Here is a 27,405-nt window from a genome sequence, read left to right on the forward strand (position 1 = left end):
AAGGAAAACGTGGTATGCAGAGTACTTCAGTGCTGGTCTTGGTTTCAGTTTGTCACTGTCTCTTCTCTTGCTTGTCAACCCCATTTAGTCCAAACAAAATCCGCTTTTCTCTCTTCTGTTGGTATTTTTCATCTCTTGACTTTCACCAAAGTCCTTGCTAATACGTCATGACCCAGTATTTTGTTGGGCACACAAAAGAAAGGCTGTACTCATTCATGTGTGTAGAACATGGGCAAGAACAGGGGAGCCTTGGTTTGGGTGGTGGAAACAAAAGGAGGGGTTGGTGCTTCAAGAAGGAGAAATGTTGGGCCAGGGCAGAGAAGTTTGCAGAGTTTTGTTCTGTGGGCTGTTTCATGCGTATACTGCAGAAAAATTTGGCTTGTCACAGGTACGCAATTTGTCTATATAGAGTGAGTGTAATTCAGACTGCTAACTTTGTTTTATCTTTAGATATTCTACCCAGAAACTACAGATATCTATGATCGCAAGAACATGCCACGCTGTATCTATTGTATTCATGCACTCAGGTAAGGTGTGCTAGGCAGAAATCTAGTTGCTTCTGAAATCTTTCTGCAAAGCTGAAAGGTGAGATAGGAGAGCTGAACTGAAGGCTAGATGAGGATGAATTTTCTAGAGGAACAATCTTGCTAGGTCAGAGCAAAGATCCACGAAGGCAGTATTTTGTCTTGGTCAGTAGCCAAATCAGATGCTGAAGGAAAAAGAACCGGTCAAGCAGGTTGTGATTACTACCTTCCCATCCCAGTTCTCATCCTCTCCCTCTACTGTCTGAGGCAGAGCTAAATGTTTTGGGGCTTAAAGGAAAGCCTGAAGCTCTAAAAGGTGTTTGTGAGAAAGGAAAAAGTTAATCTAGGGATCAATCAGATCAGCTGTTGTTGAATGATCTCTTGAATTTTAGAGCTCCAGAGGCCTCAGCACAGGAAAGACATGCACCTGTTGGAGTGGGCCCAGAGAAGGGCCAATAAAATGATCCGAGGAATGGAACATGTCTCCTATGAGGAAAGGCTGAGAGATTTGGGGTTATTCAGTCTGGAGAAGAGAAGGCTCCGGGGTGACCTTATAGCAGCCTTCCAGTACCCGAAGGGGCCTACAATAAATCTGGAGAGGGACTTTTTACAAGGGTATGTAGTGATAGGACAAGGGGTAATGGCTTCAAACTGAAAGAGGGTAGATTTAAATTAGATATAAGGAAGAACTTTTTTACGATGAGGGTGGTGAGGCACTGGCACAGTTTGCCTCGAGAAGCTGTGGCTGGCCCCTCCCTGGCAGTGTTCAAGGCCAGGTTGGATGGGGCTTTGAGCAACCTGGACTAGTGGAAGGCATCCTTGCCCATGACAGGCAGGTTGGAACTACATGACCTTTAAGGTCCCTTCCAACCCAAACCATCTGTGATTGTGTGATTCTGTGAAGACTTCAGAGTGGTGGACCAGTTATGTGCAGCTGAGGGGGGAAGAGAGGAGTCAGCTCACCCTCTTGATGATTGTGAGCTGTTATGTTGACTTACCCAAATGGCTGCTTGAATCTGTATCTCCCCAAATTATCTGTGTCATTGTAAGAATTGCAAGGAAATGTTATTAGTTCTAATTATTTGTTTATTTTATTTTGTAGCCTGTACCTGTTCAAACTGGGTCTTGCTCCCCAGATTCAGGATTTATATGGGAAGGTGGACTTCACAGGTGAAAAATAAAAAGTGCTGATGTATCTGTTTTCTTTATTTCATACTCTGCTAGACATTGTATAGAGGAATTAAAGGATTGTTACTGTTGATATAGTAAATGCAAATTAAATTCAAAATTAATGGCTGTGTGTAGATCTAGCAATTTAAGAAAAAGGTTTGATTTGGGTGCTTCCAAGCCAGTCTGTTAAATACCATGAGTTCGCTAATCATTACTTTGGCAAATAACAGCCCCTTTTCACTGCTGTTGTAAGATGCTTAAAACTTACCTCCATCCCCTTGGGAGAGGTTTCAGTTTGGAACTTCGTAAATGGTTCTGACCTCCCTTGACAGTTTAAAGTAGAGGTGCCATCACCTGAAGAAGAGTTTGCCAGCTGATCTGCTGCAGGAGATGTCAGCACAAAGCCTCATGTCTACATGCCTCCTCAAGGTTTCAGTTCCTTGATTTTTACAAAAGTGTCAAATTATGTGGTTTTGCATTAGTGAGGTTCCTGCCTGAGGGCGAGCATCTGATTTACAAGACGTATAAACTTTGTTTTCCTGTAAAACCATTGATGATTGTACCTTGTCATGGTTTAACCTGGCAGCCAGCAGCTAGGACCGTGCAGCCACTCACTCGCTCCTCCCTCCGCAGTGGGATGGGGAAGAGAATGAGAAAAAGTGAAACTTGTGGGTTGAGGTAAAGACAGTTAATAAAACAACAAAGGAAATACTACTACTACTACTAAAGAATATACAAAACAAGCTATACACAATACAATTTTTTTCACTGCCCAACGACCAATTGCATAGCCAGTCCCTGAGCAGCGGTCGTGGAACCCACGAGTTTCCTGGACCTTGTGGATTTTGCTGAGCTTGCGAATTTCACAGAACTTGCCAAATTAATGGAAAAAGACCGGACTCCCAGAAAAAGAAAAAAACAAAGTCGAACTCTTGGAAAAGAGGTTCTGTCCCCCGATCCCCGCTGCAGCCAGACCCCATTTATATACTGAGCATGATGACATCTATGGTATGGAATATTTCCATTGGCCGGCTTGTGCTAGCTGCCTGGCTATGCTCCCTCCCAGCTCCTGCACACCTGCTCATCAGCTGAACATGGGAAACCAAAAAAAATCTTTGGTTTCTTAGCAACAACTAAAAACATCAGTGTATGATCAACACACTTCTCATACTAAATGCAAAACACAGCAGCTGCTGGGAGGAAAATTGACTCTAGCCCAGCTGAAACCAGGACATGCCTATAAAATGCTCAACTATCAACTCTCTTTTTGAGTTCAAAGGTACTTAGCAACGGCATGTCTTGGTATCCTGCATTTGTTTTTCTCAGCATAGTCTCTCTGCAGGGGGGAAAAAAAGAATGCTAAAATACTGTCTGTGCATTTTCTTGACCCATTGGCAGCTGTAGTTGAGGCACCTCGGAATGATTGAGTGTGTATCTAGCTGCTCGTGAGAGTCGTGTGTTTTCTAGTGGGAAAGACTACAGAATGTTCCCACATGAGTTTCTGGAAGACATGTAGATTTTAGGAAGGTGTGCAAAATGTCTATCAGTTGTCATTTATTTTGTTTCAGTTACTGAGTTACATTCAAAGTATTATGTAAACAGTAATTGTACAATTTATTGTAGTTGTCTTGCATTTTTTTGTAGTAGCAGTTGGCATAGTAGTACCGATTCCTAATGTGTTTAACCCTACATAACACTGGTTGTGTGTATGTTTCAGAGGAGGAAATCAGTAATATGAGGCTTGAACTGGAGAAGTATGGTATTCAGATGCCTGCCTTCAGCAAGATTGGAGGAATTCTTGCAAATGAACTTTCTGTGGATGAAGCAGCATGTAAGGAAAAATGGAGTTTTGTTTTATGTGATTATTCAAATCGGCAGATTAGATTTTTTGAAGCGTTGGTTTTAATGCCCCCTGTTGTAAGACAGTACGGCCTTTTGGAAGTCTTGAAAGAAGGTTTTCTTCTTGCCCTTGTGCAATTTTTTTTTTTCTTTCTGGAACATGATGATGTGTCTAGAATATCATACTAGGAAGTAGATTGTAATTTTTTTGTCAAGAACACAAATACATGATGGAGTGAGAGGTACTTTGATAATTCTTTTGCTTTCCAGTTAGTTTCCAAATAATTCTTCTGCTCTTTCCAGTTCAGTTCTCAATTTTTAACAGAGCTGTTGTTTTCGGACTAACTGGCAGACTGTGACTTGTTTTTCAGTACATGCTGCTGTCATTGCCATTAATGAAGCAATCGACCACCAGGTTCCAGCTGACACTCTTATGGCAATGAAGAACCCTAATGCCATGTTAATAAATCTTGATGATCAGCTGGAATCCACTTACCAAGACACACTCTACAGAGCAAAGCAAGACAAGATGGAGAATGCTAAAAATAAGGTAGATCAGTTCTTCTTTCAAACCATCTATTTGCATACACTGCAATTTTGTATTCCGATGTAAACTGTGGGGAATTCACAGAATGTGTGTTAGTATGTGTAGCGTTAGGTGGATTTACTCCTGGTGGTATTCTTATATGTTCCTTGGTAACCTGTCTTCCTATTGTAGAAGACGGGCAGCAGTTAGCTGTGTTACTCTGTTTAGCTGTCTGAAATATGGGCTGCATAGATACATAATTCATGTTAGCCTTTATGTGTTGGGAATGCTATCCCTCTATTTTCATACAATATAGATACATTTTCCTAAAAATTAAATGATGAGCGAAACTGACTGATGCCGTCAGAAGGGATCAATGGTGGTTTAGAACACTGTATATCAAATGCTCTGTGTACTGCTTTCTATGTTCTGGAGCTCTACTATGTGTTCATATAGATCCATTACATTGAGATAAAGTGTTTCTAGGCTGTCTGTATCAGAGTGTGAGTGTCCTTACTTTATATGTATTTAGTTCTATGGCTGCTTTTTGCATGTGTAGAGGTAGCCTATCTATGACCTACTACAGCTCTATGTAGATACACGGTTATCCTCCCTGACCTTTTCAGTGGGGAGATCTGTGAGGGCAAAGGAAAGTGTGGAAGCACTCATTAGTTTTTATTTCATCTTCAGATTGCCTCAGAAAGTTCAGAGAGAGAGAGAGATGTGTATGAGGAACTTCTGACTCAAGCTGAAATTCAAGGAAACATCAATAAAGTGAACAGTAGGTATCATGCTAAAGTAATAGTCTTAATACAGTCCTTAAAAATAGTACCTGTGTTCCTCCTTGCTTTCTGTAATGCTAAAAAAAGTGGAAGACAGCTCCCCCATTTTTTGTGGGTTTTTTTGGTGTTTTTTTTTTTTCTACTCGTTATTAATATATAGTTGTAAGCTGAATTAATTTTGACTTCTGTTGCCCTTCCTTTAGGAAATGGATTGTCCATGTTGCTGGCCAACTCAGTTCTTTGTCTTGAGTAATACATGCTAATTCCAACCTTCAGCCCCTTTTTCAAGTACTACTATGCAGTTGACTTTGGTAGTCTTCCATTCGGATTACATATCTAACTTGCTATCCATCAGGTCTAAGAGTATTTCTTTCTGAGCAGTAGGCTATATAAACCATGGGACTTCCTCATTTAATGTTTCTCTCAAAACTTCCTTTACTGTTGCTAGCACATGCAGCCATATCAAAGATTGACCTAGCTTTGGAACAAGGAGATACATTAGCACTGTATGAAGCTTTGACAACACCAGCCCTGGGACTCCGAGGATTGCTACGAGAAAATTGTGACTGGTATTTCAAGCAGTTTTTGAGTGATAGACAGCAGAAACAGGAGGTATGGAAGAGTCTAGATTACCCTGATGCATGCATGAAGTTTTCTCTCTGCCCCCTCCCCTTCAATATACTACTCTATACTAATCACTTACTATATACCTGCATTACAGTTTAGTGTTGGTTTGAAAAAGTTGATACTAAGACAGAAATATACAGTAAGCATACTTATAATTTAATTTTCGTATATGCATATGAAAGGCCAGTATAATGCTTGTATGAATGTATATATAACTAAAATACTTTCACCAAACCTTAAAATACTAGCTCTTGTGTGCATTGAACTGTTATAATATAGGTGTGTGTTCCCTCTCATTTTACTATTGTCGGTGCCCAAATAACAATGGTTATTTGTGTTTTATAAATACCTATCAGTTAAGCACTTTCTGTTTTCACTGTGGAGAATTGCACCATACACCATTTGTAGATGCGGCACTTACTGACATGGTTTAGTAATGGACTTGGCAGTGTTAGGTTTACGGTTGGGCTCCGTGACCTTAAGGGTCTTTTCCAACCTAAATGGTTCTGTGATTCTGTAACTGAGGTTAACCTTAGTTTCTCATTTCAAGCCAACTCTTTGGTGGATTTCATGTGTAGGCTGCTTATGTTTGCTGCTTATAAAATGCACAGAATAGAGGGAAAACATGCTGATACAGAGATGGTTATTACTATTGCATCTCTTTAATGAATGTTTTTTTTAAAAGCTGCAGCAGGGTAGACAAGTGAGATGCTGCGTGTGTTTGGATCCAGGAAAAATGCAGCTGAGTCAGTTATGCAGTTAAAACAAACTAGATCTTGGGTACTGTGATCGATGCATAGGTGCTTGTATGTCATAGGTAGAAATGCAATGACATGACCCAACAGTGCCTGCTGGAAGACGACCTATTGAAGACAAGGAGATAGTGTCTTTTGCACTGTAGGGAGTGTAGAAAGACCTAGAAAAGTTCTGACTGCATAATTACTGTGAGAGGCTGAAGAAACGTGTTTGTTCTTAGGGCCTTTGAACCACAGTTTGGAGTAGAAGTGGTATATGACAAGCAATCAGAGAGCTGAATCTATAGTAAGGCCTGGCAATTTAAATTGAGGTCCTGAATAAATGTCAGGTTTGCATTTCTGTTTATTTTTTGGGAGAGTAGCTGTGCGTTATCATAAGGTTTTTAAATCTTAGCACTGTTAGTTAATCAGGTACTGGAGCAGACCTCATTGATAGTGTAAGTCCTAAATCGCCAGAGCTGGCAGGTGGGAAACAAAGAGTGTCAGGCACTAAGTAATCATACATAATTCATTGTTGTAAGCCAGTGTGTAGCTTAGTATTGCGTCATTCAGCAGATTTAATGGCAGGAGTTAAAGGCATGAGAACAAATTGCAGTGTGTTCTCTGTGCTGACAAACCTGAGTAGAGCCTCAGAATGCCATTTGCACTGCTTTTGCTCACGAAACTGTCCTTAGTTTTCTGCTAAGTCAGCAAACATCAGGCTTCTGGGTTGCCCTTTCTTACGCAGTAAGCTACAGAATGAAGATGGTGATCAAACCCCATACTACGTTTGCTCCCAAATTTTTGGAGGTGTCTGGTCTAATCTTTCACAGGAATCGACAGGGCAGGGTGGTCATGTCTCCAAGTTAGAAGGTGGTTGGCAAGCAAAGGATGTAGAGCGATGTGGATGAGAGACATCCTGGAATCAGCTGAAGGGAATCTACCTCTAGCATATGTACAGAAGCGATGGGAGCAGTGTTATAAGGGAATCTCTTACCCTTTTCCTGGGAAGTCAACATGACTGGGTGCCTCTCTGAAGTGGCTGTACGCTAATATGTGCAGGATGCAGAATGAACAGGAGGCATTAGTGTGCCGTGGCAGGGCTGTGATATCACTGGGACCACAGAGATGTGGTGGGATAGCTACCAGAACTGGAGTGATGCCATAGATTGGATGCGGGCATGTTAGGAATGACGGGCCAGGATGGCGATGGAGGGAAGCAGCCCTTTGCGTGAGAGCGCAGCTGGAATGCATGGTGCTCTGCCTTGAGATGTATGATGAACCAGTTGAGAGCTTGTGGGTCAGGATTAGCAGGCAGACCAATGTGTGCGGTGTTGTGGTGCATACCTGCTGCAGACTGCCTGATCAGGCAGAAGCAGATGAGGCCTTTTGTAGACAAGCAGAAGATTCCTTGTGTTCACAGGCCTCGGTCCTCCTGGGGGACTCGAACTGCCTGAGCTGCTGTAAAGGCAACACAGCAGGGCACAGGCAATCCAGAACACTTCTGGACTGTGCTGGTTATAACTTCTTGACATGCGTAATTGAGGAGTTCATGAGGAAAGGTCCTTTGCTGGACCTAATACAGACAATGAAGAAGCAGCTGGAGATGGGAAGGTCAGGGACAGCCTTGGGTGCGGTGACTATGAGACAGTGGGATGACAGAGTTGAGGATTCTGAGAGGACAGAACTAGGTGAAAAGTGGGATCACAGCCCTGGCGTTCAGGAGAGCTTGAAGACCTGCTTGCGGATCTGTTTGGAAGAATCCTGCAGACTACGGTCCTAGAAGCAAGGTCCAGGAGAGCTTGCTGACTTTTCAAGGATTGCCTTCTTCAAGCTTGAGAATGGCCTATCCCAATGAGCAGAAAGTCAGGCAAAAGTGGCAGGAGGCCTTCATGGATGAACCAAAGAACTTCCCACAAAGCTCAAACAGAAAAATGAAGCATACAAGAGGTGGATGGAAGCAGGATCACATGACTCAGGAGGAATATAGAGATGCTGTCTGAGCATGTAGGGTGGGGTTGAGAAAGTCTAAGCCCAACTGGACCTGAGTCTGACGGAATGTGAAGGGCAACAAGAATGACTTCTACATAGATATATTGGCAGGAAAAGGAAGACTAGGGAAAATTTGGGGGACTTTTGGGACTGCTGCTGAATGGGGCAGGGGAGCAGATGACAGGGAACACACAGGCTGTGGTACTGAATACCTTCCTTACATCTTACTTCACTTCATAAGATTTTCCCTTGGGAATCCCAGGCCTCTGAGACCAGTGGGAAAGTGTAGAACAAGGAAGACTTACTCCTCAGTAGCGGAGGGTCAATTTAGGGACCATTTAAACAACTTGGACAAGGGAGATCCTGGGCTGCATTTGTGAGTGCTGAGGGAGCTGACCTGTGCGATTGTGAGGCCACTCTAGGCAGGCTCTGAAAGTGGAGAGAAATCAGGGGGAGGTTCCTGAGGACTAGCGAGTGAGTGGCACTCCTGTTTTGAAGAAGGGCAAGAAGGAGAATGTAGGGAATTGCAGGTCTGTCAGTCTTGCCTCAATCTCTGGGAGGATGATGGAGCAAATAATCCCAGAAACAATTACCAAATGTATGAAGGACAGGAAAGTGGTTAGGAGTGGTCAGTATTGATTTTTGAAGGGGAAATCATGCTTGACCAGTCTAACAGCCTTCTGCAATGAAATGACTGGCTTTGTGCATGAGAGGAAAGCAATGGATGTTTGTCTTGACTTCAGCAAGACTTTTGACACTGTATCCCCTAATATCGTCAGACAAACTGCTGGGACATGGGCGAAGTGGACAGCGAGGTGTACTGAAAAGTAGCTGAACTGTCAGTCTCGAAGGGTTGTGATCAGTAGCATTATGTTTAGCGGGAGGCCACTGACTAGTGGTGCACCCCAAGGATTGGTACTGGGGCCGATACTACTTAACATAGAATCATAGGTTGGAAAAGACCTCTAAGATCATCAAGTCCAACCATCCACCCAGCACCACCATTCCTACTAAACCATATCCACACGTGCCACATCTACATGTTTTCTAAACACCTCCAGGGATGGGGACTCAACCAGTTCCCTGGGCAGCCTATTCCAATGCCTGACCACTCTTTCAGTAAAGATATTTTTATTAATCTCTAATCTAAACCTCCCCTGATGCAACTTGAGGCCATTGCCTCTCATCCTATCGCTAGTTACTTGGGAGAAGAGGCCAACACCTGCCTCACTACAACCTCCTTTCAGGTAGTTGTAGAGAGCAGTAAGGTGCGCCCTCAACCGCCTCTTCTCCAGACTAAACAGCCCCAGTTCCTTCAGTCGCTCCTCGTAAGACTTGTTCTCTAGACCCCTCACCAGCCTCGTTGCTCTTCTCTGGACACGCTCCAGCAACTCAATGTCCTTCTTGTAGTGAGGGGCCCAGAACTGAGCACAGCACCCGAGGTGCGGCCTCACCACCAAGCACAGGGGCACGATCCCTGCCCTGGCCACACTATTCCTGGCACAAGCCAGGATGCCGTTGGCCGCCTTGGCCACCTGGGCACACTGCTGGCTCATGTTCAGCCAGCTGTCAACCGACACCCCAAGGTCCTTTTCCGCTGGGTAGCTTTCCAGCCACTCTTCCCCCAGCCTGTAGCGTTGCATGGGATTGTTGTGACCGAAGTGCAGGACCTGGCATTTGGCCTTGTGGAACCTCATACAGTTGCCCTCGACCCATCGATCCAGCCTGTCTAGGTCCCTCTGCAGAGCCTTCCTACCCTCGAGCAGATCGACACTCCTGGCCAGCTTGGTGTCATCCGCAAACTTACTGAGGGAGCACTCAATCCCCTCTTTTAGATCATTGATAAAGATGTTAAACAAGACCTGACCCAAAACTGAGCCCTGGGGAACAGCACTTGTGACTGGCCGCTAACTGGATTTAACTCCATTCACTACCACTCTCTGCGCTCGGCCATTCAGCCACTTCTTTATTCAGTGAAGAGTACGCCCATCCAAACCATGGACAGCTAGTTTCTTCAGGAGGATACTGTGGGGAATAGTGTCAAAGGCCTTACTAAAGTCCAGGTAGATGAAATCCACAGCCTTACCTTCATCCACTAGGCGGATCACCTGGTCATAGAAGGAGATCATGTTGGGTCAAGAATGTACACTTTGTAAGTTTGCAGATGATACAAAACGAGGGGCAGCAGTCAGTACACCAGGTGGTTGTGTTGCTATTCAGAGGGACCTCAAGGGGCAGGAGAATAGGCCATTAAGAGTCTCCTGAAGTTTAACAATAACAAATGCTAAGCCCTATACATGGGGGAGGAATAACCTCATGCACAAGTAGAGACTGGAGATAGATTGGCCAGAAAGCAGCTTTGCGAAGAAGGATGTGGGATAATGACTTGACCGAGAGCGTGACCTGGACAGGCTGGAAAGTTGGGCAGAGGGGAACCTGGTGAAGTTCACTAAGGGCAAGCACAGGGTCCTGCACCTTGGGAGGACCAACCCCATGCATCAGTACAGGCTTGGGGGGGACCTGCTGGAGAGCAGCTCTGTGGAGATGGGCCTGGGTGTCCTGGTGGACGACAGGTTGTCCATGAGCCAGCAGTGTGCCCTGGCTGCCAAGAAAGCTAATGGGATCCTGGGATGCATTAGGAGGAGTGTGGCCAGGAGGTCGAGGGAGGTTCTTCTTCCCCTATACACTGCCCTAGTGAGGCCCCATCTGGAGTACTGTGTCCAGTTCTGGGCTCCCCAGTTCAAGAAAGATGAAGAGCTACTGGAGAGAGTCCAGCGGAGGGCTACAAGGATGATGAGGGGACTGGAACATCTCCCCTACGAGGAGAGGCTGAGGGAGCTGGGATTGTTCAACCTGAAGAAGAGAAGGCTGCTAGGGGACCTTATAAATGCTTATAAATATCTGCAGGGTGGGTGTCAGGAGGATGGGGCCAGACTCTTTCCAGTGGCGCCCAGCGACAGGACAAGGGGCAACGGGCAGAAACTGAAGCATAGGAAGCTCCCGCTGAACATGAGGAAGAACTTCTTCCCTCTGAGGGTGACAGGGCACTGGCCCAGGCTGCCCAGGGAGGCTGTGGAGTCTCCTTCTCTGGAGATATTCAAGACCCGCCTGGACGAGGTCCTGTGCAGCCTGCTGTAGGTGACCCTGCTTTGACAGGGGGGTTGGACTAGATGACCCACAGAGGTCCCTTCCAACCCCTACCATTCTGTGATTCTGTGAATATACCCTTGTGGCAGAGGAAGCCAGCAGTGTCCTGGGATGCATTAGGAAGAATGTTGTCAGCAGGCTGAAGGAGGTGATCCTTCCCCCTCTATTCAGTGCTGGTGAAGACCATAGCTGCTCTACTGCATGCAGTTTTGAGGCTCTGCAGGACATGAGACATGGACCTACTGCAGCAAATATAGTGAGGGCTGAGAAACCGATCAAGGGCTTGGAGCATCTGACATATTAGGAGAGGCTGAGAAAGCTGGGATTACTGAGCCTTGGGAAAAGAAGGCTCTCAAACAAATGATGGGAAGGAATAAAGAAGACTGAGTCAGATGCTTCTTGGTGGTACACAGTGACAGCATAAGATGCAATGGGTTGAAAAAGTTGAAATTCGGGAGATTCTATTTAAGTGTAAGAAAAACCTTTTTTTACCGAAGGTGGTCAAATACTGGAACAAGTTGACCAGAGAGCTTGTGGAGTCTGTCCAACAGACACAGTTAGAATCACAGAATGGTTGAGGCTAAGAAGGAATCTTTTGAGTTAGCTCGTCTTGTCCAACCTATTTTCTGAAACGGGGCCCCCTAGAGCTGGTTGCCCAGGATCATGTCCGGGTGGCTTTTGACTCCACAGCCTCTTTGGGTAACTTGTGCCACTCCTTGGTCACCCTCACGGTCAGTAAAGTGTTTCCTGATGTTCAGAGGGGCCCTCCTGTGGTACAGTTTGTGCCAGTTGCCTATTGTCCTGTCATGGCACACCGCTGGAAAGAGCCTGGCTTAATCTTCTTTGCACTCTTCCCTCAGATAGCTGCACACATTGCTGAGATTCCCCCAGAGCCCTCTCTTCTATAGGCTGAACAGTCCCGGCTCTCTCAGCCTTTCCTCATAGGCAAGATTCTCTAGTCCGTTAATCAGTTTAGTGAGCCTTCCTTCAACTCCCTTCAGGATGTCCACGTCTCTCTTCAGCTGGGGAGACCAGAACTGGACACGGTACTGCAGGTGTGGCGTCACTGGTGCTGAGCAGAGGGGAAGGATCACATCCCCCAACCTGCTGACACCACTCCTAATGCAGCCTACACTACCATTAACCCTCTTTGCTGCCAGGGCACTTTACTCTCTCATGTTCAACTTGGTGTCCACCAGGACTGTCAGGTCCTTATCTGCAGAGGTCCTGGGCATCCTGCTCTAGAGCAGGGATATGGACTAGACTATTTCCAGATAATTCTTCTACCCTAGTCTATTCTGTGATTCTGTCATTTTAAGCAGTCTCACTTAGGCCTTTCTGGGTCCGAAGCAACTCTCTGCCTTAAAGTTTCTGGGACTCAGTTTAGTGCCTAACTAGGAAGCAGCTTTCAAACAGGGTCCCTATCCTTTTGTTGTCAGACTTTAGTGCAGCTCATGCAACTTTTCAGCTGCTATATAATTATGGAGCAGGACTGAATGCAGTCATAATGGGAGCTGCCTAGCTGTGTGGCTGTACCCGTCTCATGTGACCTGATACATTTTCCTACTTTGGACAGTCTCTGCATAGGGCTCATTAGGACCTACATTTCTGCTAACTTTCCTCTTCCCTGAACCCCCTCAAAATCTATATGCATCAATATATATGGTGATGTATATATACCTATATATATAGGTATATGATACCTTTCTTTTGTAGGCTGTTATAGCTTCTTCTGCTGGATTGCAGCTTTTTTGTGTTCAGAAGGATCCCTCAATCTGAACAGCACACAGCAGTAATTCAGAGCCACTCTTAATTGTTTGTTTATTTTTATTTTGGGGTGGTGGTGTTTTTGTTTGTTTGTTTGGGGGTTTTTTTGGGTGTTGGAAGATTTGTTTGGTCAATAGCTAAACAGTGTTCCTTAGAGAATAATTCCTCACAGTGAATGTGCTGCTTTGGTGTACTCTTTCTAGCAGCCAGTGTACTGCTATACTTTGTGAGTGTTCCTTACCTGGGATTCTGTGTGACTGATGGAGCTCAGGGATGTGTGTATTGCTGTTATGTCCTTCTGTGAGGGTATCAGAACTTCTACAGCACAGACTTAGCCCCACAGCTGTTCAGAAGATTTGTCGCTGGTCTCTGAAGAAAGAGCTTCACAAGCTATGTTTCCCGAGACCTACAATTAAGAAAAAATAGGAAAACTGGGGACTTTTCAAAAAGTTCAGCTGAGCTTTGGTGTGGCAGAAACTCCCCATAGGTGTCCAAAGATGTCTCTAGGGATGAAATAGGACCAGAAAGATTTTTACCAAGTTTTTTAGTAGCCACAAAAAACAAGTTCAGCTGTTTTTTTTAAACTGCAAAGTCAGATTGTATGTTCTTCCAGAATATAACTGAAAGGTCTTGTTACATAAATGTAGTGTGTTGGTGCTTTTGGAGAATTATCATCTTTACTGTGTGAACTATTCGAAGGGTTGTGACCTGTATGCTACTACCCAAGTTATTCAAGCCCTCCTGCTCCTCAGTCAGTCTCACTTTCTGTTTGTATTCATGTCATTCATTCATTCGTTCAAGGGCAATGAAGACGATTAGGGGACTGGAGCATCGCTCTTACGAGGAAAGGCTGAAGGAGCTAGGCTTGTTTAGCCTGAAGAAGAGAGGCTGAGAGGGGACCTTAGAAATGCTTCTAGAAATCTTAAGGATGGGTGTCAGGAGGATGAGGCCAGACTCTTTCCAGTGGTGCCCAGCAACAGGACAAGGGGCAACGGGCACAAACTGAAGCAGAGGAAGCTCCATCTGAACACAAGGAAGAACTTCTTCACTCTGAGGGTGGCGGAGCCCTGGAACAGGCTGCCCAGAGGGGCTGTGGAGTCTCCTTCTCTGGAGATATTCAAGACCCGCCTGGACGAGGTCCTGTGCAGCCTGCTGTAGGTGACCCTGCTTTGACAGGGGGGTTGGACTAGATGACCCACAGAGGTCCCTTCCAACCCCTACTATTTTGTGGTTCTGTGATTCATGTTGTACCATACAGTCCAAGAAGCACATGTTGCCCATTTTTGATGTTCTGCTAACTCTTTTGTTGCTCGGAGGTAAATTGGAACATTAATTAATGCATTGCTTCATGGCAAACTACACAAGTACTCATTTCACTCCAGCATGCAGCTCATGTACAGGGAGTCTGTTCCCACAAAATTGTCCCCTTTGTCTTAAATGTTTTACCATTTTGGAAGCTGGCTCTTGCCTTAAATTGCTGTGTTCATGGGACTGCACTTCTAATACTGTAGAAGGGATCAGGTTGTACACGTACGGTCTTTCAGCATATGAACTGAGAATCTGGTAGTTTCTGTCTTCCTCACATATGCAGCATTCTTTGTTTGCAGAAGCTATGTAGCGTTAGAACGTTTAAGGAAAAGCTGGGGGGTTTTTTTGTTTGTTTTATTGAGCTACTTGAAGTGGATATAAGCTGACATCGTTTCACCCTCCTCATTTCTTTTTTATCTCAGGCTGGCCTTGCAGGTCCTCTGCAGAAGGAAGAGTTGCAGTTGGGAGTGGATGCTGCTAACAGGGCAGCACAACAGTATCAGCAAAGTAAGGATCAGCAGAAATTTTTGCAGCAAAGTGACCGCACACATGATCAAAAGGATGAGACAGCACAATATCTGGGTCTATGTAGGGATACGTGAAGTTTCTCTCAAACAGCTATGAATGTTCCTTAAGTACTTCATAGTACTTAAGTACTTCATAGCTTCTAAGAACATTAGAGACGATTGCCCTGATTATTTGTAGTGTCTTTTATCCAGCTCTTGCAGTACTGCTGAAGATGATAGCGTATAGTTTGACATATGAAGAAACATGGAGCTTTTGCGTCCATCTTAAATAACTTCTTTTTCTAGAATGCTTGTGTGAGTTTTTGTGCTGTGGCTCTGTGAAGGAAATCTGGACTGGTCCATGAGGTGTGAAAGCAAGGTTACCTACTGACCATTGACATAAATCTTACTTGATTTGAGCTACAGAGCTTTTAACTGTTTCTAAATAGCAGGTAGCAAATAAAATGCAGATCATGATGGCTGATGTTTTTTTGTTTGATGCTTCTGACACCATGCAGAGCTCTTTTCTGGAGAAGAATGTTTGGTTCTGGCTGTGCAGGAGTAATTAGTTCAATTTGTCATAGGTAGAAAGGAAGCTATTAGACATGTAGGAAAAATTTCTTTACTGAAAGAGTGGTCAGGCATTGGAATAGACTGCCCAGGGAAGTGGTGGAGTCACCATCCCTGGAGGTGTTCAAAAAACACGTAGATATTGCACTTCAGGACGTGGTTTAGCAGGCATGGTGATGTTGGGTTGACGGCTGGATGTGATGATCTTAGAATTCTTTTCCAACCTTAATGATTCTATGATCTGAGGAGAGAGGGTTTAGAATACAAGAGGAAAATACTGAATACTTAATAACTAGGAGGCTTCCTTCGAAGTACCTTACTTGTTCAGCATGGAGCTTGGCATTTGTTTATTGCCTTGTGCTGATTTAAAGTTAGCCAACGTGTACCCGCTGTAGAGTGCCTGTTACTGCCTTGAGCAGGATAGATGCAAAATAGACATAGAAAGAAAAAGATATTACTACTCATCTATCCAAAAATTTGCAATTATGAGGCTTCTTACTATCAGGAGGCTGAAATGGTGAAACAATGCTGTGACAACCAGGCAAAAAGATGAATTGGTTTTAAACATGAGCTTTATTTTAAAGAAGGCATTATGTATTTTAGTTGTCTCCAGTGATGGAAGACTAGCTGGGCAAGTATGGATCGGAAAGCTTTGCTCATTTCCTGCGGCTAAGGGAATTATTCTTTTTCTTGTTAGGTATCTGATTATTGAGTAGAACATGCAGTTACTGGGAACTCAGTTGTCTGCTTTCCTCATTCTTAATGCTACCTCTTTGAACTTCTAGGGCTGGCAGCAGTAGCCAGAATTAATTCTGCAATTCGAATGGGTGATGCCGAGAAGACTGTGGCAGAAATTATAAACCCAGAGGCCCAGTTACCGGAGGTGTATGCATTTGCTGCAGATCTTTACCAAAGGGAGCTGGCCACCTTGCAGCAACAGAGCCCTGAAGTAAGTACCGCGTTGTCTCTTATTTCTGGAAGTTGCTGTGGATCACCGGGTCTAACTTGTCCATTTCGTTAAATGTGTTCTCTCGAACAAACCTGTCTTGAGTCTTCACAGAACTGCTTTGGTGTTCAGTCTGTTCTGATGTAAAGTTTAATCCTGAAATCTTGAACTACTTGGCCTTGTAAGATTCTACTTTGATCTCTTATTTGGTGTTCTAGCTTTGTTTATGATACTCCTCTTTTCTACTTCTATGTCATAAAGGTTGTCCGTGTGCTTTGTTACATGTCTGTTCTGACAGCTACTCTATTCTGTCTTCTATGTGCAGCAATAGTTTGTAAAGAGTGAGTGTAATTAATTTGTTGTCCTCTTTGTATGCAGGGTAACCTCACCCATCCAGAATTATCTGTTGCTGTTGAGATGCTGTCTTCTGTGGCCCTGATTAATAGGGCTTTGGATTCAGGGGATGTGAATACAGTGTGGAAACAACTGAGCAGTCCTGTCACAGGGCTTACAAACATTGAGGATGAGAACTCTCAGAGGTGGATATTTCAAGGAATTATGTCTGTCCTTGATGTTGTTTATATTCTGTGACTTTCTGAATTTCCCCCACTTACACTTTACGTTCTTTCTACATTATTTATTGCGATATTGATGTAATTTCCGTTGGCTCTCGCATCTTGTTTTTGCGGTTACTGTTTCTTAGTGGTCTGATTTCTGTGCTGTCTCTTAACACTTTCTCAGGATTTCACGTTAAAGCCATGTTGTGGTACCATTAGGTTATCACTAATACTGTGCTAGCTCACCCACTGTGTTCTTTGCTCTGGACCCTTATTCAGTGTTTTAGTGCTTCTGTTCATTATTTCACATTTGGGCCGACTATCCCGCACGCAGCCTTTCCTCTTTCTGCTCTTCCTGCTTTTCATGTTTGTTCCAGTTTCAACCCTCATGTTACCTCTTCCACTTTGTGTAAAATTCTCATGTTGTGTTATGTGTTCCCTGGCCAGCTTGTTGCGATGCGATGTTTGTTGGTTTTGGTTTTTGTTCTTTGACAGATATATTGATGATTTGATGAAGCTGAAAGCTCAAACATGTGCGGAAGGAAATGAATTTATCACGTGGAATGATATCCAGTCATGCATTGATCGTGTGAACACAGTTGTGCATGAAGAACATCAAAGTAAGTTTTTCTGCTCGATTCATGCTAGAGTGATCCTGGCTCATAAGGAGTGCTAAAATCCGGTGTATGTCAGTACAAAAATACTTGTAGTTGTGTCATACATTAGATATCTAGGAAAATCTTAATTGTGGGCAGGACTTGGTGGTCTGTAATATGAAAAAGGTCTTGATAGCAGGACTGTTGATGGAGAGATCAGGCAGTCAGAAGCGTTTGTGGTATTGAAATCAGTATCTCCAAGCAGTTTATTAATCCTTTTTGGATAACAAAATGCATTGTCTGCCATCAGTGTCTAGGATTAGTTTAGAATCTCTTCTAATGTTGGTTCAGTCCCTCAAACAAAAACTAGTATTACCAAAATCTCTGAGTTAATTGTAGCCCAGTCTTGGAGTATACTCCATCTTCCTTCCTAATTTGCTGTGTTCAGTAGAAGTTACTTTTCCTGAAGTCTTGTTCTCTCTTTGGCTATGATCTCTGCCCTGTTCAGGTTTTCCTTTTCTCCCTTTTAGTCCTTCTTTTGAATGTGCTTTGGCCTTTTTAGCTTTCCAGTATTTAGTGGAAGTTCCACAGACTCAGTCCAGGATCCCCCTCTTCTCTTTATCTGTGGGTAATCTGACCTGCAAAGGCAAGATAAGCTACCAATCTTTGTGTTAATGACCCCGATGCATTGATCTGTCAGATGCATTTCTACAGTGGATGGGGAGCTTGAATGACCAGCAGAGAGATGAGCTTATTTCCAGGTCTTATTCTCAGTCCTGTAACTCCTGACTGTATTAACACTACTTCCAAGTTACAGCTTCTTTGAAGATCAGTAGTGCAAATATTGCATCAAAGAAATAGACTTTTGCAGTTACTTTGATTCAGTGATAAATCAACACAGATGCCCACAAAAGTTTATTCCAGAATGCTTTCTGTTCAACAGTTATGTATTCAAATGTTTTTGGTTAAAACATTTGATACAGATTTTTCAAAGAACATTTAATTGTCTCATCAGTTTGATGCCATTCAAATTCTAAGTTCCAGATATTGGGACCCAGATCTCAAATTAGAGTTGAAATGGAAAGTGCTGATCTTTTAACCTATTGCTTTGTTTATAGTTAGTTCCATCAGGAAATCAGTAGCTTTTATTTTCTGTTTCAACATTGCATATGACCACTGGCTGTTGAAACCAGTATTTATAAAAGCTGAAATGACTGATAACTGACCTTCTGACTGGTAGAAGAAGAATATGCCCGCACAACTGTTTCCTTTCAATACGAAGTACTTTTAAAAGTGCCAAAAAAAAAAATCCATGATCAGAAAATATGAAAAAACCCATAGAATTTTTAAGTGTATGCAGCAAGTGTGAGTACCAAAACTTTAATATCCATGAAGGAAACAATTCCTGATGCAAGCTGAGAAATGTAAATGGGTGTTATCCTAACATCTATGCTGCTTTTTCACACACATCGTGTCCAGAGAAGAGCAACGAGGCTGATGAGAGGTCTAGAGAACAAGTTCTTATGAGGAGCAACTGAAGGAGCTGGGGTTGTTTAGTCTGGAGGAGGCTGAGGGGAGACCTTATTGTGCTTCACCGCTACCTGAAAGGAGGTTGTAGTGAGGCAGGTGTTGGTCTCCCAGGTAACCAGCAATAGGACGAGACGCAATGGCCTCAAGTTGCATCAGGGGAGGTTTAGACTGGATGTTAGGAAAAATATCTTTACTGAAAGAGTGGTCAGGCATTGGAATAGGCTGCCCAGGGAGGTGGTTGAGTCCCCATCCCTAGAGGGGTTAAAAAACCGTGTGTAGATACTGCACTTCGGGACATGGTTTAGCAGGCATAGTGGTGTTGGGGTAAAGGTTGGTCTTGATCACAGAATCACAGAATGGTAGGGGTTGGAAGGGACCTCTGTGGGTCATCTAGTCCAACCCTCAAATGATGATCTTAGAGCTCTTTTCCAACCTTAATGATTCTAGAGTAAGTCTTCTGACGTAATTCTGGATTTTTTCGTGCATAGTTTTTAGTAGTGTTCATGTTGATAAGCTCTTTTATCAGTGATAAAAGACTGGGATTGAGCATAATGATGAAAATTTCAGCAAAATAGAAAATGGGAGTAAGTATCTTTTTTCTAAGACAGTATAAGTTGACTTAAAATCCAGAGTGGAGATAGAGGAGTCCTTGAAAGTAGTGCAACTAGGCAAACTTATTCTCAGATAGATTGTTGTGAGGTTCTGTATCAGGTGGTTTAATTTTCTGTTAATGTTTTTACAGTTTCATTAAGGGACAATAAATTTTTGTTACAACCAGTGCTGAAAACCTCCTGCATGTGCAAGTAGCGTGACATTTACTTTCAAACCATCTTTGTAATATTTAGCTCAAATCCTTGCGTTGTAAGAAGGGAGAGATTTGTCACAAATGTGGAGGTAATGATAAAGTTTATATTGTACACTGAGACAAACAGATGTCTTCTGACACTTCTTGTTGCGTAGTTGGCAAGTTGTGTTTCACCTTGAAAAGACTCCGAGAGGGTTAAATTTTAATTTAAGAGCCTGCTATCTTGATTAACTTGTTTCCTGAATCTACAAATAGACACTGGGTTTCCTGTTTGGGTCCCATGAGCAGATTCGTTGAAACAACAGGAACGCAGACCTCAGCAATGCATGCGCACATGAAGATGCTAGTTTCATAGTATCTCTGCTATGTGAGAGGTCACAGCAGAAGTCTAAAAGTTCGTGTAGTCCCAACAGCCTGTTTTTTGTAACACTCCTTGTCCTCTAAAAAAGGTGCAGAAAATCCTGTAATGAGATGGGTTGTTCATACAGGGAATTTATTAATTCTTTGGTCTGCTTCATATATGCCCTTATGCAAGGACACTTTTTATTCCCTGTCTGTGAATAAGTTAAATTAGTCTAAGAAGATTCTCAAGGCATATAAGCATATATTTATAATTTCCACTATCTTTGTAAATAGTTTCAAAATAAAAAAAGTTTTCTAGCGAGGAGCTGTAACATACTGCTGTTCCATGGAGTGGTCTTGTCATGCCCATATTAGCAAACTAATCAGATAGAATTGCTGCTTACAGTCTGTGGCCTTTCCCAAGTCAAGCAGTTACCCTATCTTCTTTTTATGTTTTATGTGAAGATTTCTTTCTAGAGAAGCCAGAACCTTGAAAACTGTAACCTATGAACTCTGGCTGTTTGGGCTTTGGTAATTCTCTTCTGGCGGCTCTGAGATTGTTGTCTGAGGACTCAATTCTGTCCCTGCATGTGGTGTTCCTGAGTGATTTTTTTTTTTTTAATTTTTTTAATTGCGGTTCCCAGGCAAGTATGACTGCTTTAAGGTGGAGAGATAATCTTGCTTTCTTTACTATTAAGTATTGTTTTCTGTTAAAAATATTGCAGTTCTCAACTGATACCTGGTTTAGGAAAGACTAACCGCACTTTTCTTCTGAAGCAATGCTTGTGATTATTGTCGACCAACAATGGAACTTTGTATTTCTTCCCCTACACCCTCCTCCCTAGGGATTTTGGCAATTGGTCTTATCAATGAAGCTCTGGATGAAGGGGACACCAAAAAGACTATTCAAGCCTTACAGATTCCTGCAGCAAAATTGGAGGGTGTAGCCCCAAAGGTAGCACAGCATTACCAGGATACGCTACTTCGGGCCAAGAGAGAGAAAGCACAGGTGAGTGTAATTAAATGCACCTCTCAAAAAAACTTTTGCATCTGTGTAATGGGCTTATTACTGGTCCTGATAGCTGTGAATCAAATCTGGAAGTGGAGAGCAGGCCATTTTGCATGCCATCAACTGGTCTTACCCTGTCAGTTTGGATCTTTCTGTAATAGATGAAGAGATTTGCAGCCAGACTGTATGAGTCTTCATGAATTAGAGAGATGAGTATAAGGATATTAACTGCACAAGGTGGCTTTCTCCAGCTAATCCCAAGTCTGGAATGAGATATGTGTCTTGTTTGTGGAGAAATAGTATGCCTCATCTGTTTTCGTGAGGAGACGATGTTCATTGTAGGAGTTCTGAACTTCTGAATGCAAGTTTCCTGCAAGCTTCAGTATTTTTTTTAGTGTTCTTTGTTAAATGTAGTCATAGGCATGGTTATATACGGCAAAAAGAAAGCTTCTGAAAGTGGAAAAATCTATGAAATAATAAGTTAGAAAATATAAATGAAGCAAAATACATGCTACTAGCAAAATGTATACTGATGCATGTTGTTCACCTGGTGACACTTCTATTGTTAATGTTCTTTTTGTCTTTCTTACTAGTCAAGGACTTCTACCTACTTATACATAGTTGCCACTTTCACTAGCTGACAAAATATGAAGGTGAAGATGGTGAGACAAAGAGCATGTCTCATCATCTGGGTTTAGGAAAGAGGATGAGAGTGCAAGTGTGTGTACGCAACTGATTTTTGAGTAGCGTGGATGGGATGCTGATTCCGCACCCCCCCCCCCCCCCCCATCTATTGACAAAGAAGTAGTAAATGTCTCTGCTTTCAGTGGCTTGAGAGTGGTTTGGTGTTTTGCTTTTTTTTTTTTTTTTCCCCCCCTGCTGTGGAGCTCATTGCTTTAATACCAATGCAGAATTTTGCGTAGAGACTAAGATCTAGATTGTGTTGAACACTGAATTTTTTTTTTTTCTTTTTACTAAACGTAAACCCGTGTGATGGCAGGAGCTGAAAACTGTACACATTTCTGTTGAAAATCATGAAGCAGCTTCCCCAAGGGCCCTGAAAGGGTTAATGTTCCTCAGGAACCGATTTTGTGCTGAAGCATTTCCTCCCGATGAGTCAGAATGGAATAATGGACTCTAGTGTGTGCTTAAGCTTTTGCCAGGCCATGCTGGTAACTTCTCAGTTGGCGTGAAATTACCTTATTTAGGCATATGTTCAGGTTAGGGCTTCTCCCAGTAGCGTGGCAGTAATTTCAACAATTAAAAGATCATATTTTAAAGTAACATTGTGGGGGAAATAGTCACTATCTGAAGTCAACTGTTACTAACTAGTGATTTCTGTACCTTGGTGGTGAGAGGGACTGTAGATCACCACAAGGTGTTGTTCAGTTGCGCATGTGAATGGGGAGCGCTGTATGCTGCATGTTTCTCATGTGATGAGGAGAGAGAGAGAGAAAAACAGTAGACTCTGTGGTATGTTACGCTGCGTGTACCTTCCAGAAAGCCTGCAACAGTAAATATGTAGAAAAGCACGGGACGGTTTTGGTAGTTTTTGGGTTGACTTCTGCTGGTAGAGATTACAGTGGAGGAAGTTGTTTCTTTTATTATTCTCCCTCGCTCCCTGGACAGGAATTTCAATGTTGCTGGTACTCTTGTGGGATTCTCTGGGCTTTCAGATGAAATTTGCCTGTGAAAGACATGTTAGTCTCTGAAATGAAATACCATTAAGCATGTGAGTTTCAGACCTGCCAGGACAGTGCAGAAAAATGTGGAGGGCACATAAGGAGATGTTCATTTTCGGTCTGGCCCTAAAGCTCTTGAACACGCTAAATAGTGGGTCTTTTGTGCAGTGTGATAGTTATTCCGTGTCAGAAGTAAATGTTTCCTGTGTTCTGTTTGTATGACGAGAGTTGTCGGAGGGGTGGCAGTTGCATCTTAGCATTTCTTTCAGTAGTTACCTACAGGAAGCAACAGTGGGTGGGGGGAAGCTGTGCTTGGCAACTGCTGGATCATTGTTCTTTATGTATATTTTGGAACTTGTTAAACACTTGTCTCTCCTCTTCTCAAATTTCTGCATGTAACATTAGTTGATTGGATTTCTTCAGATACCAGCTAAAATACAGGATTACTGTATGATCACTGCTCCTTGATGAGCCATCTGTTAAAACAAAGACTTAAAACTTCGCTTTGACTCTTCTGCGTATACACCCAGCCACAGCATGTACAATGCTTTTTGGTTTGCTAGTTTGTACAGGCTTGTGAACATTTGTGGACTGGGGCAAGAACAGCCTGATGTGGCATTAGTTACCCAGGAGTTTTTAGCTTCTGCTAAAAAAGCTTTTTGTTGGCAGCTTTTTGTTCTAAGAACTCTTTGTAGCCATGTTCTGTCGAAGCACTACCTTTTGTTAGTGGAAAGTCGTGTTCTCTTAGCAGGTGTGGCTTTAGGACTAACCGGTACTGAGTCCTTGACCTTGTGTTCTTGTTGCTTACCAGAGTGATTCCCACTAACAGAATTTCTTCTTCGTTCTGTTTCCTGAAAAGAGCTTTCGGCCTGGAGGAGGTGTTGAGTCTGGTAATGCCATAGTAGTCTCTGCTAGTCACAAAGGCATATGATGTTCTTGTGTTGGAGTCCATTAGAAAGACTGAAATGCTTGTTATTCCCTCTGATACGGAAAACTACTATATTGGCTATTGTTCAGTGTGGTTTATTTTATTTTGTAAAAATAGTGATACTTTTCTACTCACGCTGTGTATATTTTTCTCATTGTATCCTCTTCAGGACACACAGGATGAAACAGCTGTACTTTGGCTAGATGAAATTCAGGATGGGATTCACAGGGCTAACAAGGACACAGAGGAGTCTGAGAGATGTATGTATTATCACACAATATTGCAATTAATCCCCATTATCAAGCAAGTACTGATTACTTAAGGAAAAGTTGGGAGCTAGAAATGTCAAGTAAATGTGGCGAAGGAAATCAAATGCACTTATGTGCTTCTGGTGTAGTAATTTTTCTTTGAAGGTTGAGTGTCAGTTTCTTCAAATACTAGATTTCTTATCTTTTTGAGGGATACGCCATTATTCCAGTTTTGCATGTGACCATGTTACCTCATTGGGCAAATCTCTATTAAATTGTTTGTCATTTGCAAGTAGTTGTGTGTGCCTGTGGATGGTTGGTTAGATATGAGAATGTTCACGTGCACAATTCAAATGGTGTTTGCCAGTGCGCATTACCTTTTCTTTTTGTGGCATACTGTTGTCTTGCCTCAGTTCTATTAAGTATTCTAGACTACCTCACACATTTTTCAAATATAGACAATAACACACATCAGTGTTCTCCATCTTTGCTCCCTAGCGCAGTTTGTAGGTGGACTGGCCCACCCGTTATTACATCCCATTCTTTATAATGATGTTTTCTGTCTCCAGAAACAATGAAGTAATTACTAGTCTTTGCTTAACTTGAGGTTTCCGATTCTTCTCATCCTCGCTCTGTTGGCAATGATCTTGGTTTTATATTTGTCCCATGTCCATTTGTGTTCTTTATTTGTAGGTGTTTCAGAGAAAAATCAACAGGTTCACAAAAAGCTTTCTAATGTAAAGACACAAGGAGTTTGTCCAACTCCGTGGCCCAGTTCAGTTGTTTTTAATGACCTTATTTGGTCAGTGAATTCCCCTGTCAACTGCCAAAAAAAAAAAAAAAAAAAAAAAAAAAAAAGGCAGGACAGAGCTTTACTCATTCACCTTACTGTTTGTTCCCAGCAGTACCAGTGCAAGTTTTTCAGTATTTTTCCCACCCACCAGGCACTTCAGCAAGGCAGCAGCTTGAATGTCATGCCAAGGAACATTTGGTCAAAGTCAGGATTAAAGTATGTGCCCTTAAGCCTGAATAAGATCTTCAGATACCCTTATCTATCCATGTACAAACAGACGTTTTTGCAGTGTTACCTAGTACTGAAAATTACTGTATTTCATGTTTGCTGTGTAAGTGCAATTCCCATGCTCCTGCGAATATGTCTGTATTTGAGTTGCAGTTCTGGAGTAGTCCTGGGATGACGTATTGTTATTTTTCTCTTCCTCTGTCCCCTGACTTTCCCCGATCAGGTTTTTGACTTGTTTACAAACTAGTCCATCCTTTTTCACTAGGGATGGATGGTACTAGTTGTTGAAAAGGCCCCTTTTGAGTTGTGACTGGCTCTGCCTGAAGAAACTGCCTTAATTAAAATGGATGTCAGAGTAGAGCTAAAACATTGTCTATTGTTGAGAAATGCTGGTGATAAATCAACACCATAATGGAACTCGGGGCACACAAATTACGTGCTCTCAGGTGCACTACCACGTATGGTTGGACGCTCTGTACGGAAGAGGCCTCTATACTGCCAGTTGTCTAATTGTTTTTATTTATATTTTGTATTTGTATACACTTAAATATTTGGGTATATACACGCCAACTTTAGTGTGTGTTCATGTTGCCATGCTCTGTTCTGTCATTCTATTTTTGCTGTGAGTCACTGAGACCTTGAGTGCCCAGATAACCTGCTTCCTTGTGTTATCAAAGTCTCCTTAGGAATTCTGGCCATTAATGAAGCAGTAGACCATGGTGATGTTAGCCAGACCCTGAGTGCCTTGCGTTCACTGGATGTTGGGCTATATGGTGTCACTCCGGAATGTGCGGAGACGTACCAGCAAGAGCTGTCAGAAGTCAAGAGAAGAAAAATGGCAGCAGGTGAACCTCAAGTAGCTAACTGTTAGTGAAATAAATTCAAGATTATTGCATGTGGAATCAGAACCAGAGTTAAAAAAGCCTCTGAGGAGAAGTCTTGTGTTACAGGTGGCAAGTGTGGATGCTTTGGGAACTAAGGTTTAAAAAAAAAAAAAATTGAATACTAGAATGTTCTCCACTTGTAGAATGTGTTGTGTTTTAGGTAGTTCTCCTGTGAGGTCATTAGGGACTTGAAAATGTTCCTTCTTTCGCTTGGAGGAAGGAGCAACTGTATACGTGGATTTGCTAGTTGTAACATTTGTATGCAGGAAAGACATTTGTCTGTTTTTTAAGCTTACACCGGAGTTTCTGCTCTTAGGAGGCAATGGCAGCGATTGGGTGAAACACTGGGTGAGAGGAGGCTATCATTATTATCATAACCTGCGGACCAAAGAGGGAGGATGGGATGAGCCAGCGGAATTTGTGCAAAATGACACACAGCTGTCGCGGGAGGAGATACAGGTAGGGTACATAACACATGGTCTTTCTCTGATAAGTTGACGTTCTTACCATTTCCATCCTTAATGCGGCTCTAAGACAACACTGCAAAGCCATAGTCACGTTAATAAGCTTAGTAACTAATTTATTTCACTGGGCATCATCAGATTGTGTGTGTCCAAACTCCTTGTCCCATTTCAGAAAAATTCATACTGTCAGTAAAAGGGTATGGGACCATGGTGTTCCTGTTTATTGAAAGGCAACTTAGAGTTTCTTGTTAGCACAATACAGAAAGCTGATGTAACATCCCGTTTCTTCTGTCTCCATTGTCTTTTGCTGTCTCTGCTTCCTACCATGACATTAATCCAGAGCACCATATCTGGAGTCACTGCGGCATACAACCGAGAGCAGTTGTGGCTAGCCAATGAGAACCTGATTACAAAACTTCAGGCTTGCTGTCGAGGATATCTTGTTCGCCAGGAATTCAACTCAAGAATGAATTTTTTGAAGAAACAAGTCCCAGCAATCACTTGCATTCAGGTAATGATATCCTTTAATTATGCTGGGAACTTTTACTCTGCAGTTGTTTTCTATACGCAAGCTTATTGACAGGTTTTATTCAATTCAAACAGTTACAGCATACAATTGTATTCACCTAATTTTACGAATTATCTAAAGGGATTTTCTTCTCCCAAGGACTTTTTGTATATCATTTACTTTTCCATGTCATATCTAATCAGTAAAGTCTTCTCAGGCAGAGTTGGAGAGAGAAAAACTTATTTGAGGAAGCTTTACCTATCATTTTATTAGCAGATTCAGTGTTTTGGAAATAGGGCAATACGCAGTGTGTCGTATGTCTTTATAGTGATAATACCATGTGATGAATTACTACTGTGATTTCTCGTGAATTGAAGAGAAACAACATGGTTT

The 27,405-nt window shown here is 42.7% G+C and overlaps 1 protein-coding gene across 2 annotated transcripts in view; it reads left to right on the forward strand.

The window, feature by feature from the left end:
• IQGAP1 (IQ motif containing GTPase activating protein 1) overlaps nucleotides 1-27,405 on the forward strand; it is a 77,172-nt gene that overhangs the window by 28,193 nt on the left and 21,574 nt on the right. For both annotated transcript variants that reach the window (XM_075432183.1, XM_075432184.1), the window contains exons 5-19: nucleotides 451-527; nucleotides 1,627-1,694; nucleotides 3,412-3,525; nucleotides 3,905-4,083; nucleotides 4,750-4,840; nucleotides 5,290-5,453; nucleotides 14,839-14,923; nucleotides 16,278-16,441; nucleotides 16,817-16,977; nucleotides 17,491-17,615; nucleotides 21,114-21,277; nucleotides 24,057-24,147; nucleotides 25,834-26,001; nucleotides 26,357-26,499; nucleotides 26,845-27,015. In XM_075432183.1, coding sequence (XP_075288298.1) covers nucleotides 451-527; nucleotides 1,627-1,694; nucleotides 3,412-3,525; nucleotides 3,905-4,083; nucleotides 4,750-4,840; nucleotides 5,290-5,453; nucleotides 14,839-14,923; nucleotides 16,278-16,441; nucleotides 16,817-16,977; nucleotides 17,491-17,615; nucleotides 21,114-21,277; nucleotides 24,057-24,147; nucleotides 25,834-26,001; nucleotides 26,357-26,499; nucleotides 26,845-27,015 — 1,965 coding nt within the window. The remainder of the gene's footprint in view (nucleotides 1-450; nucleotides 528-1,626; nucleotides 1,695-3,411; nucleotides 3,526-3,904; nucleotides 4,084-4,749; nucleotides 4,841-5,289; nucleotides 5,454-14,838; nucleotides 14,924-16,277; nucleotides 16,442-16,816; nucleotides 16,978-17,490; nucleotides 17,616-21,113; nucleotides 21,278-24,056; nucleotides 24,148-25,833; nucleotides 26,002-26,356; nucleotides 26,500-26,844; nucleotides 27,016-27,405) is intronic.

This window comes from Opisthocomus hoazin, chromosome 10 (genome assembly GCF_030867145.1).
Source record: "Opisthocomus hoazin isolate bOpiHoa1 chromosome 10, bOpiHoa1.hap1, whole genome shotgun sequence".
Taxonomy (NCBI): Eukaryota; Metazoa; Chordata; class Aves; order Opisthocomiformes; family Opisthocomidae; genus Opisthocomus; species Opisthocomus hoazin.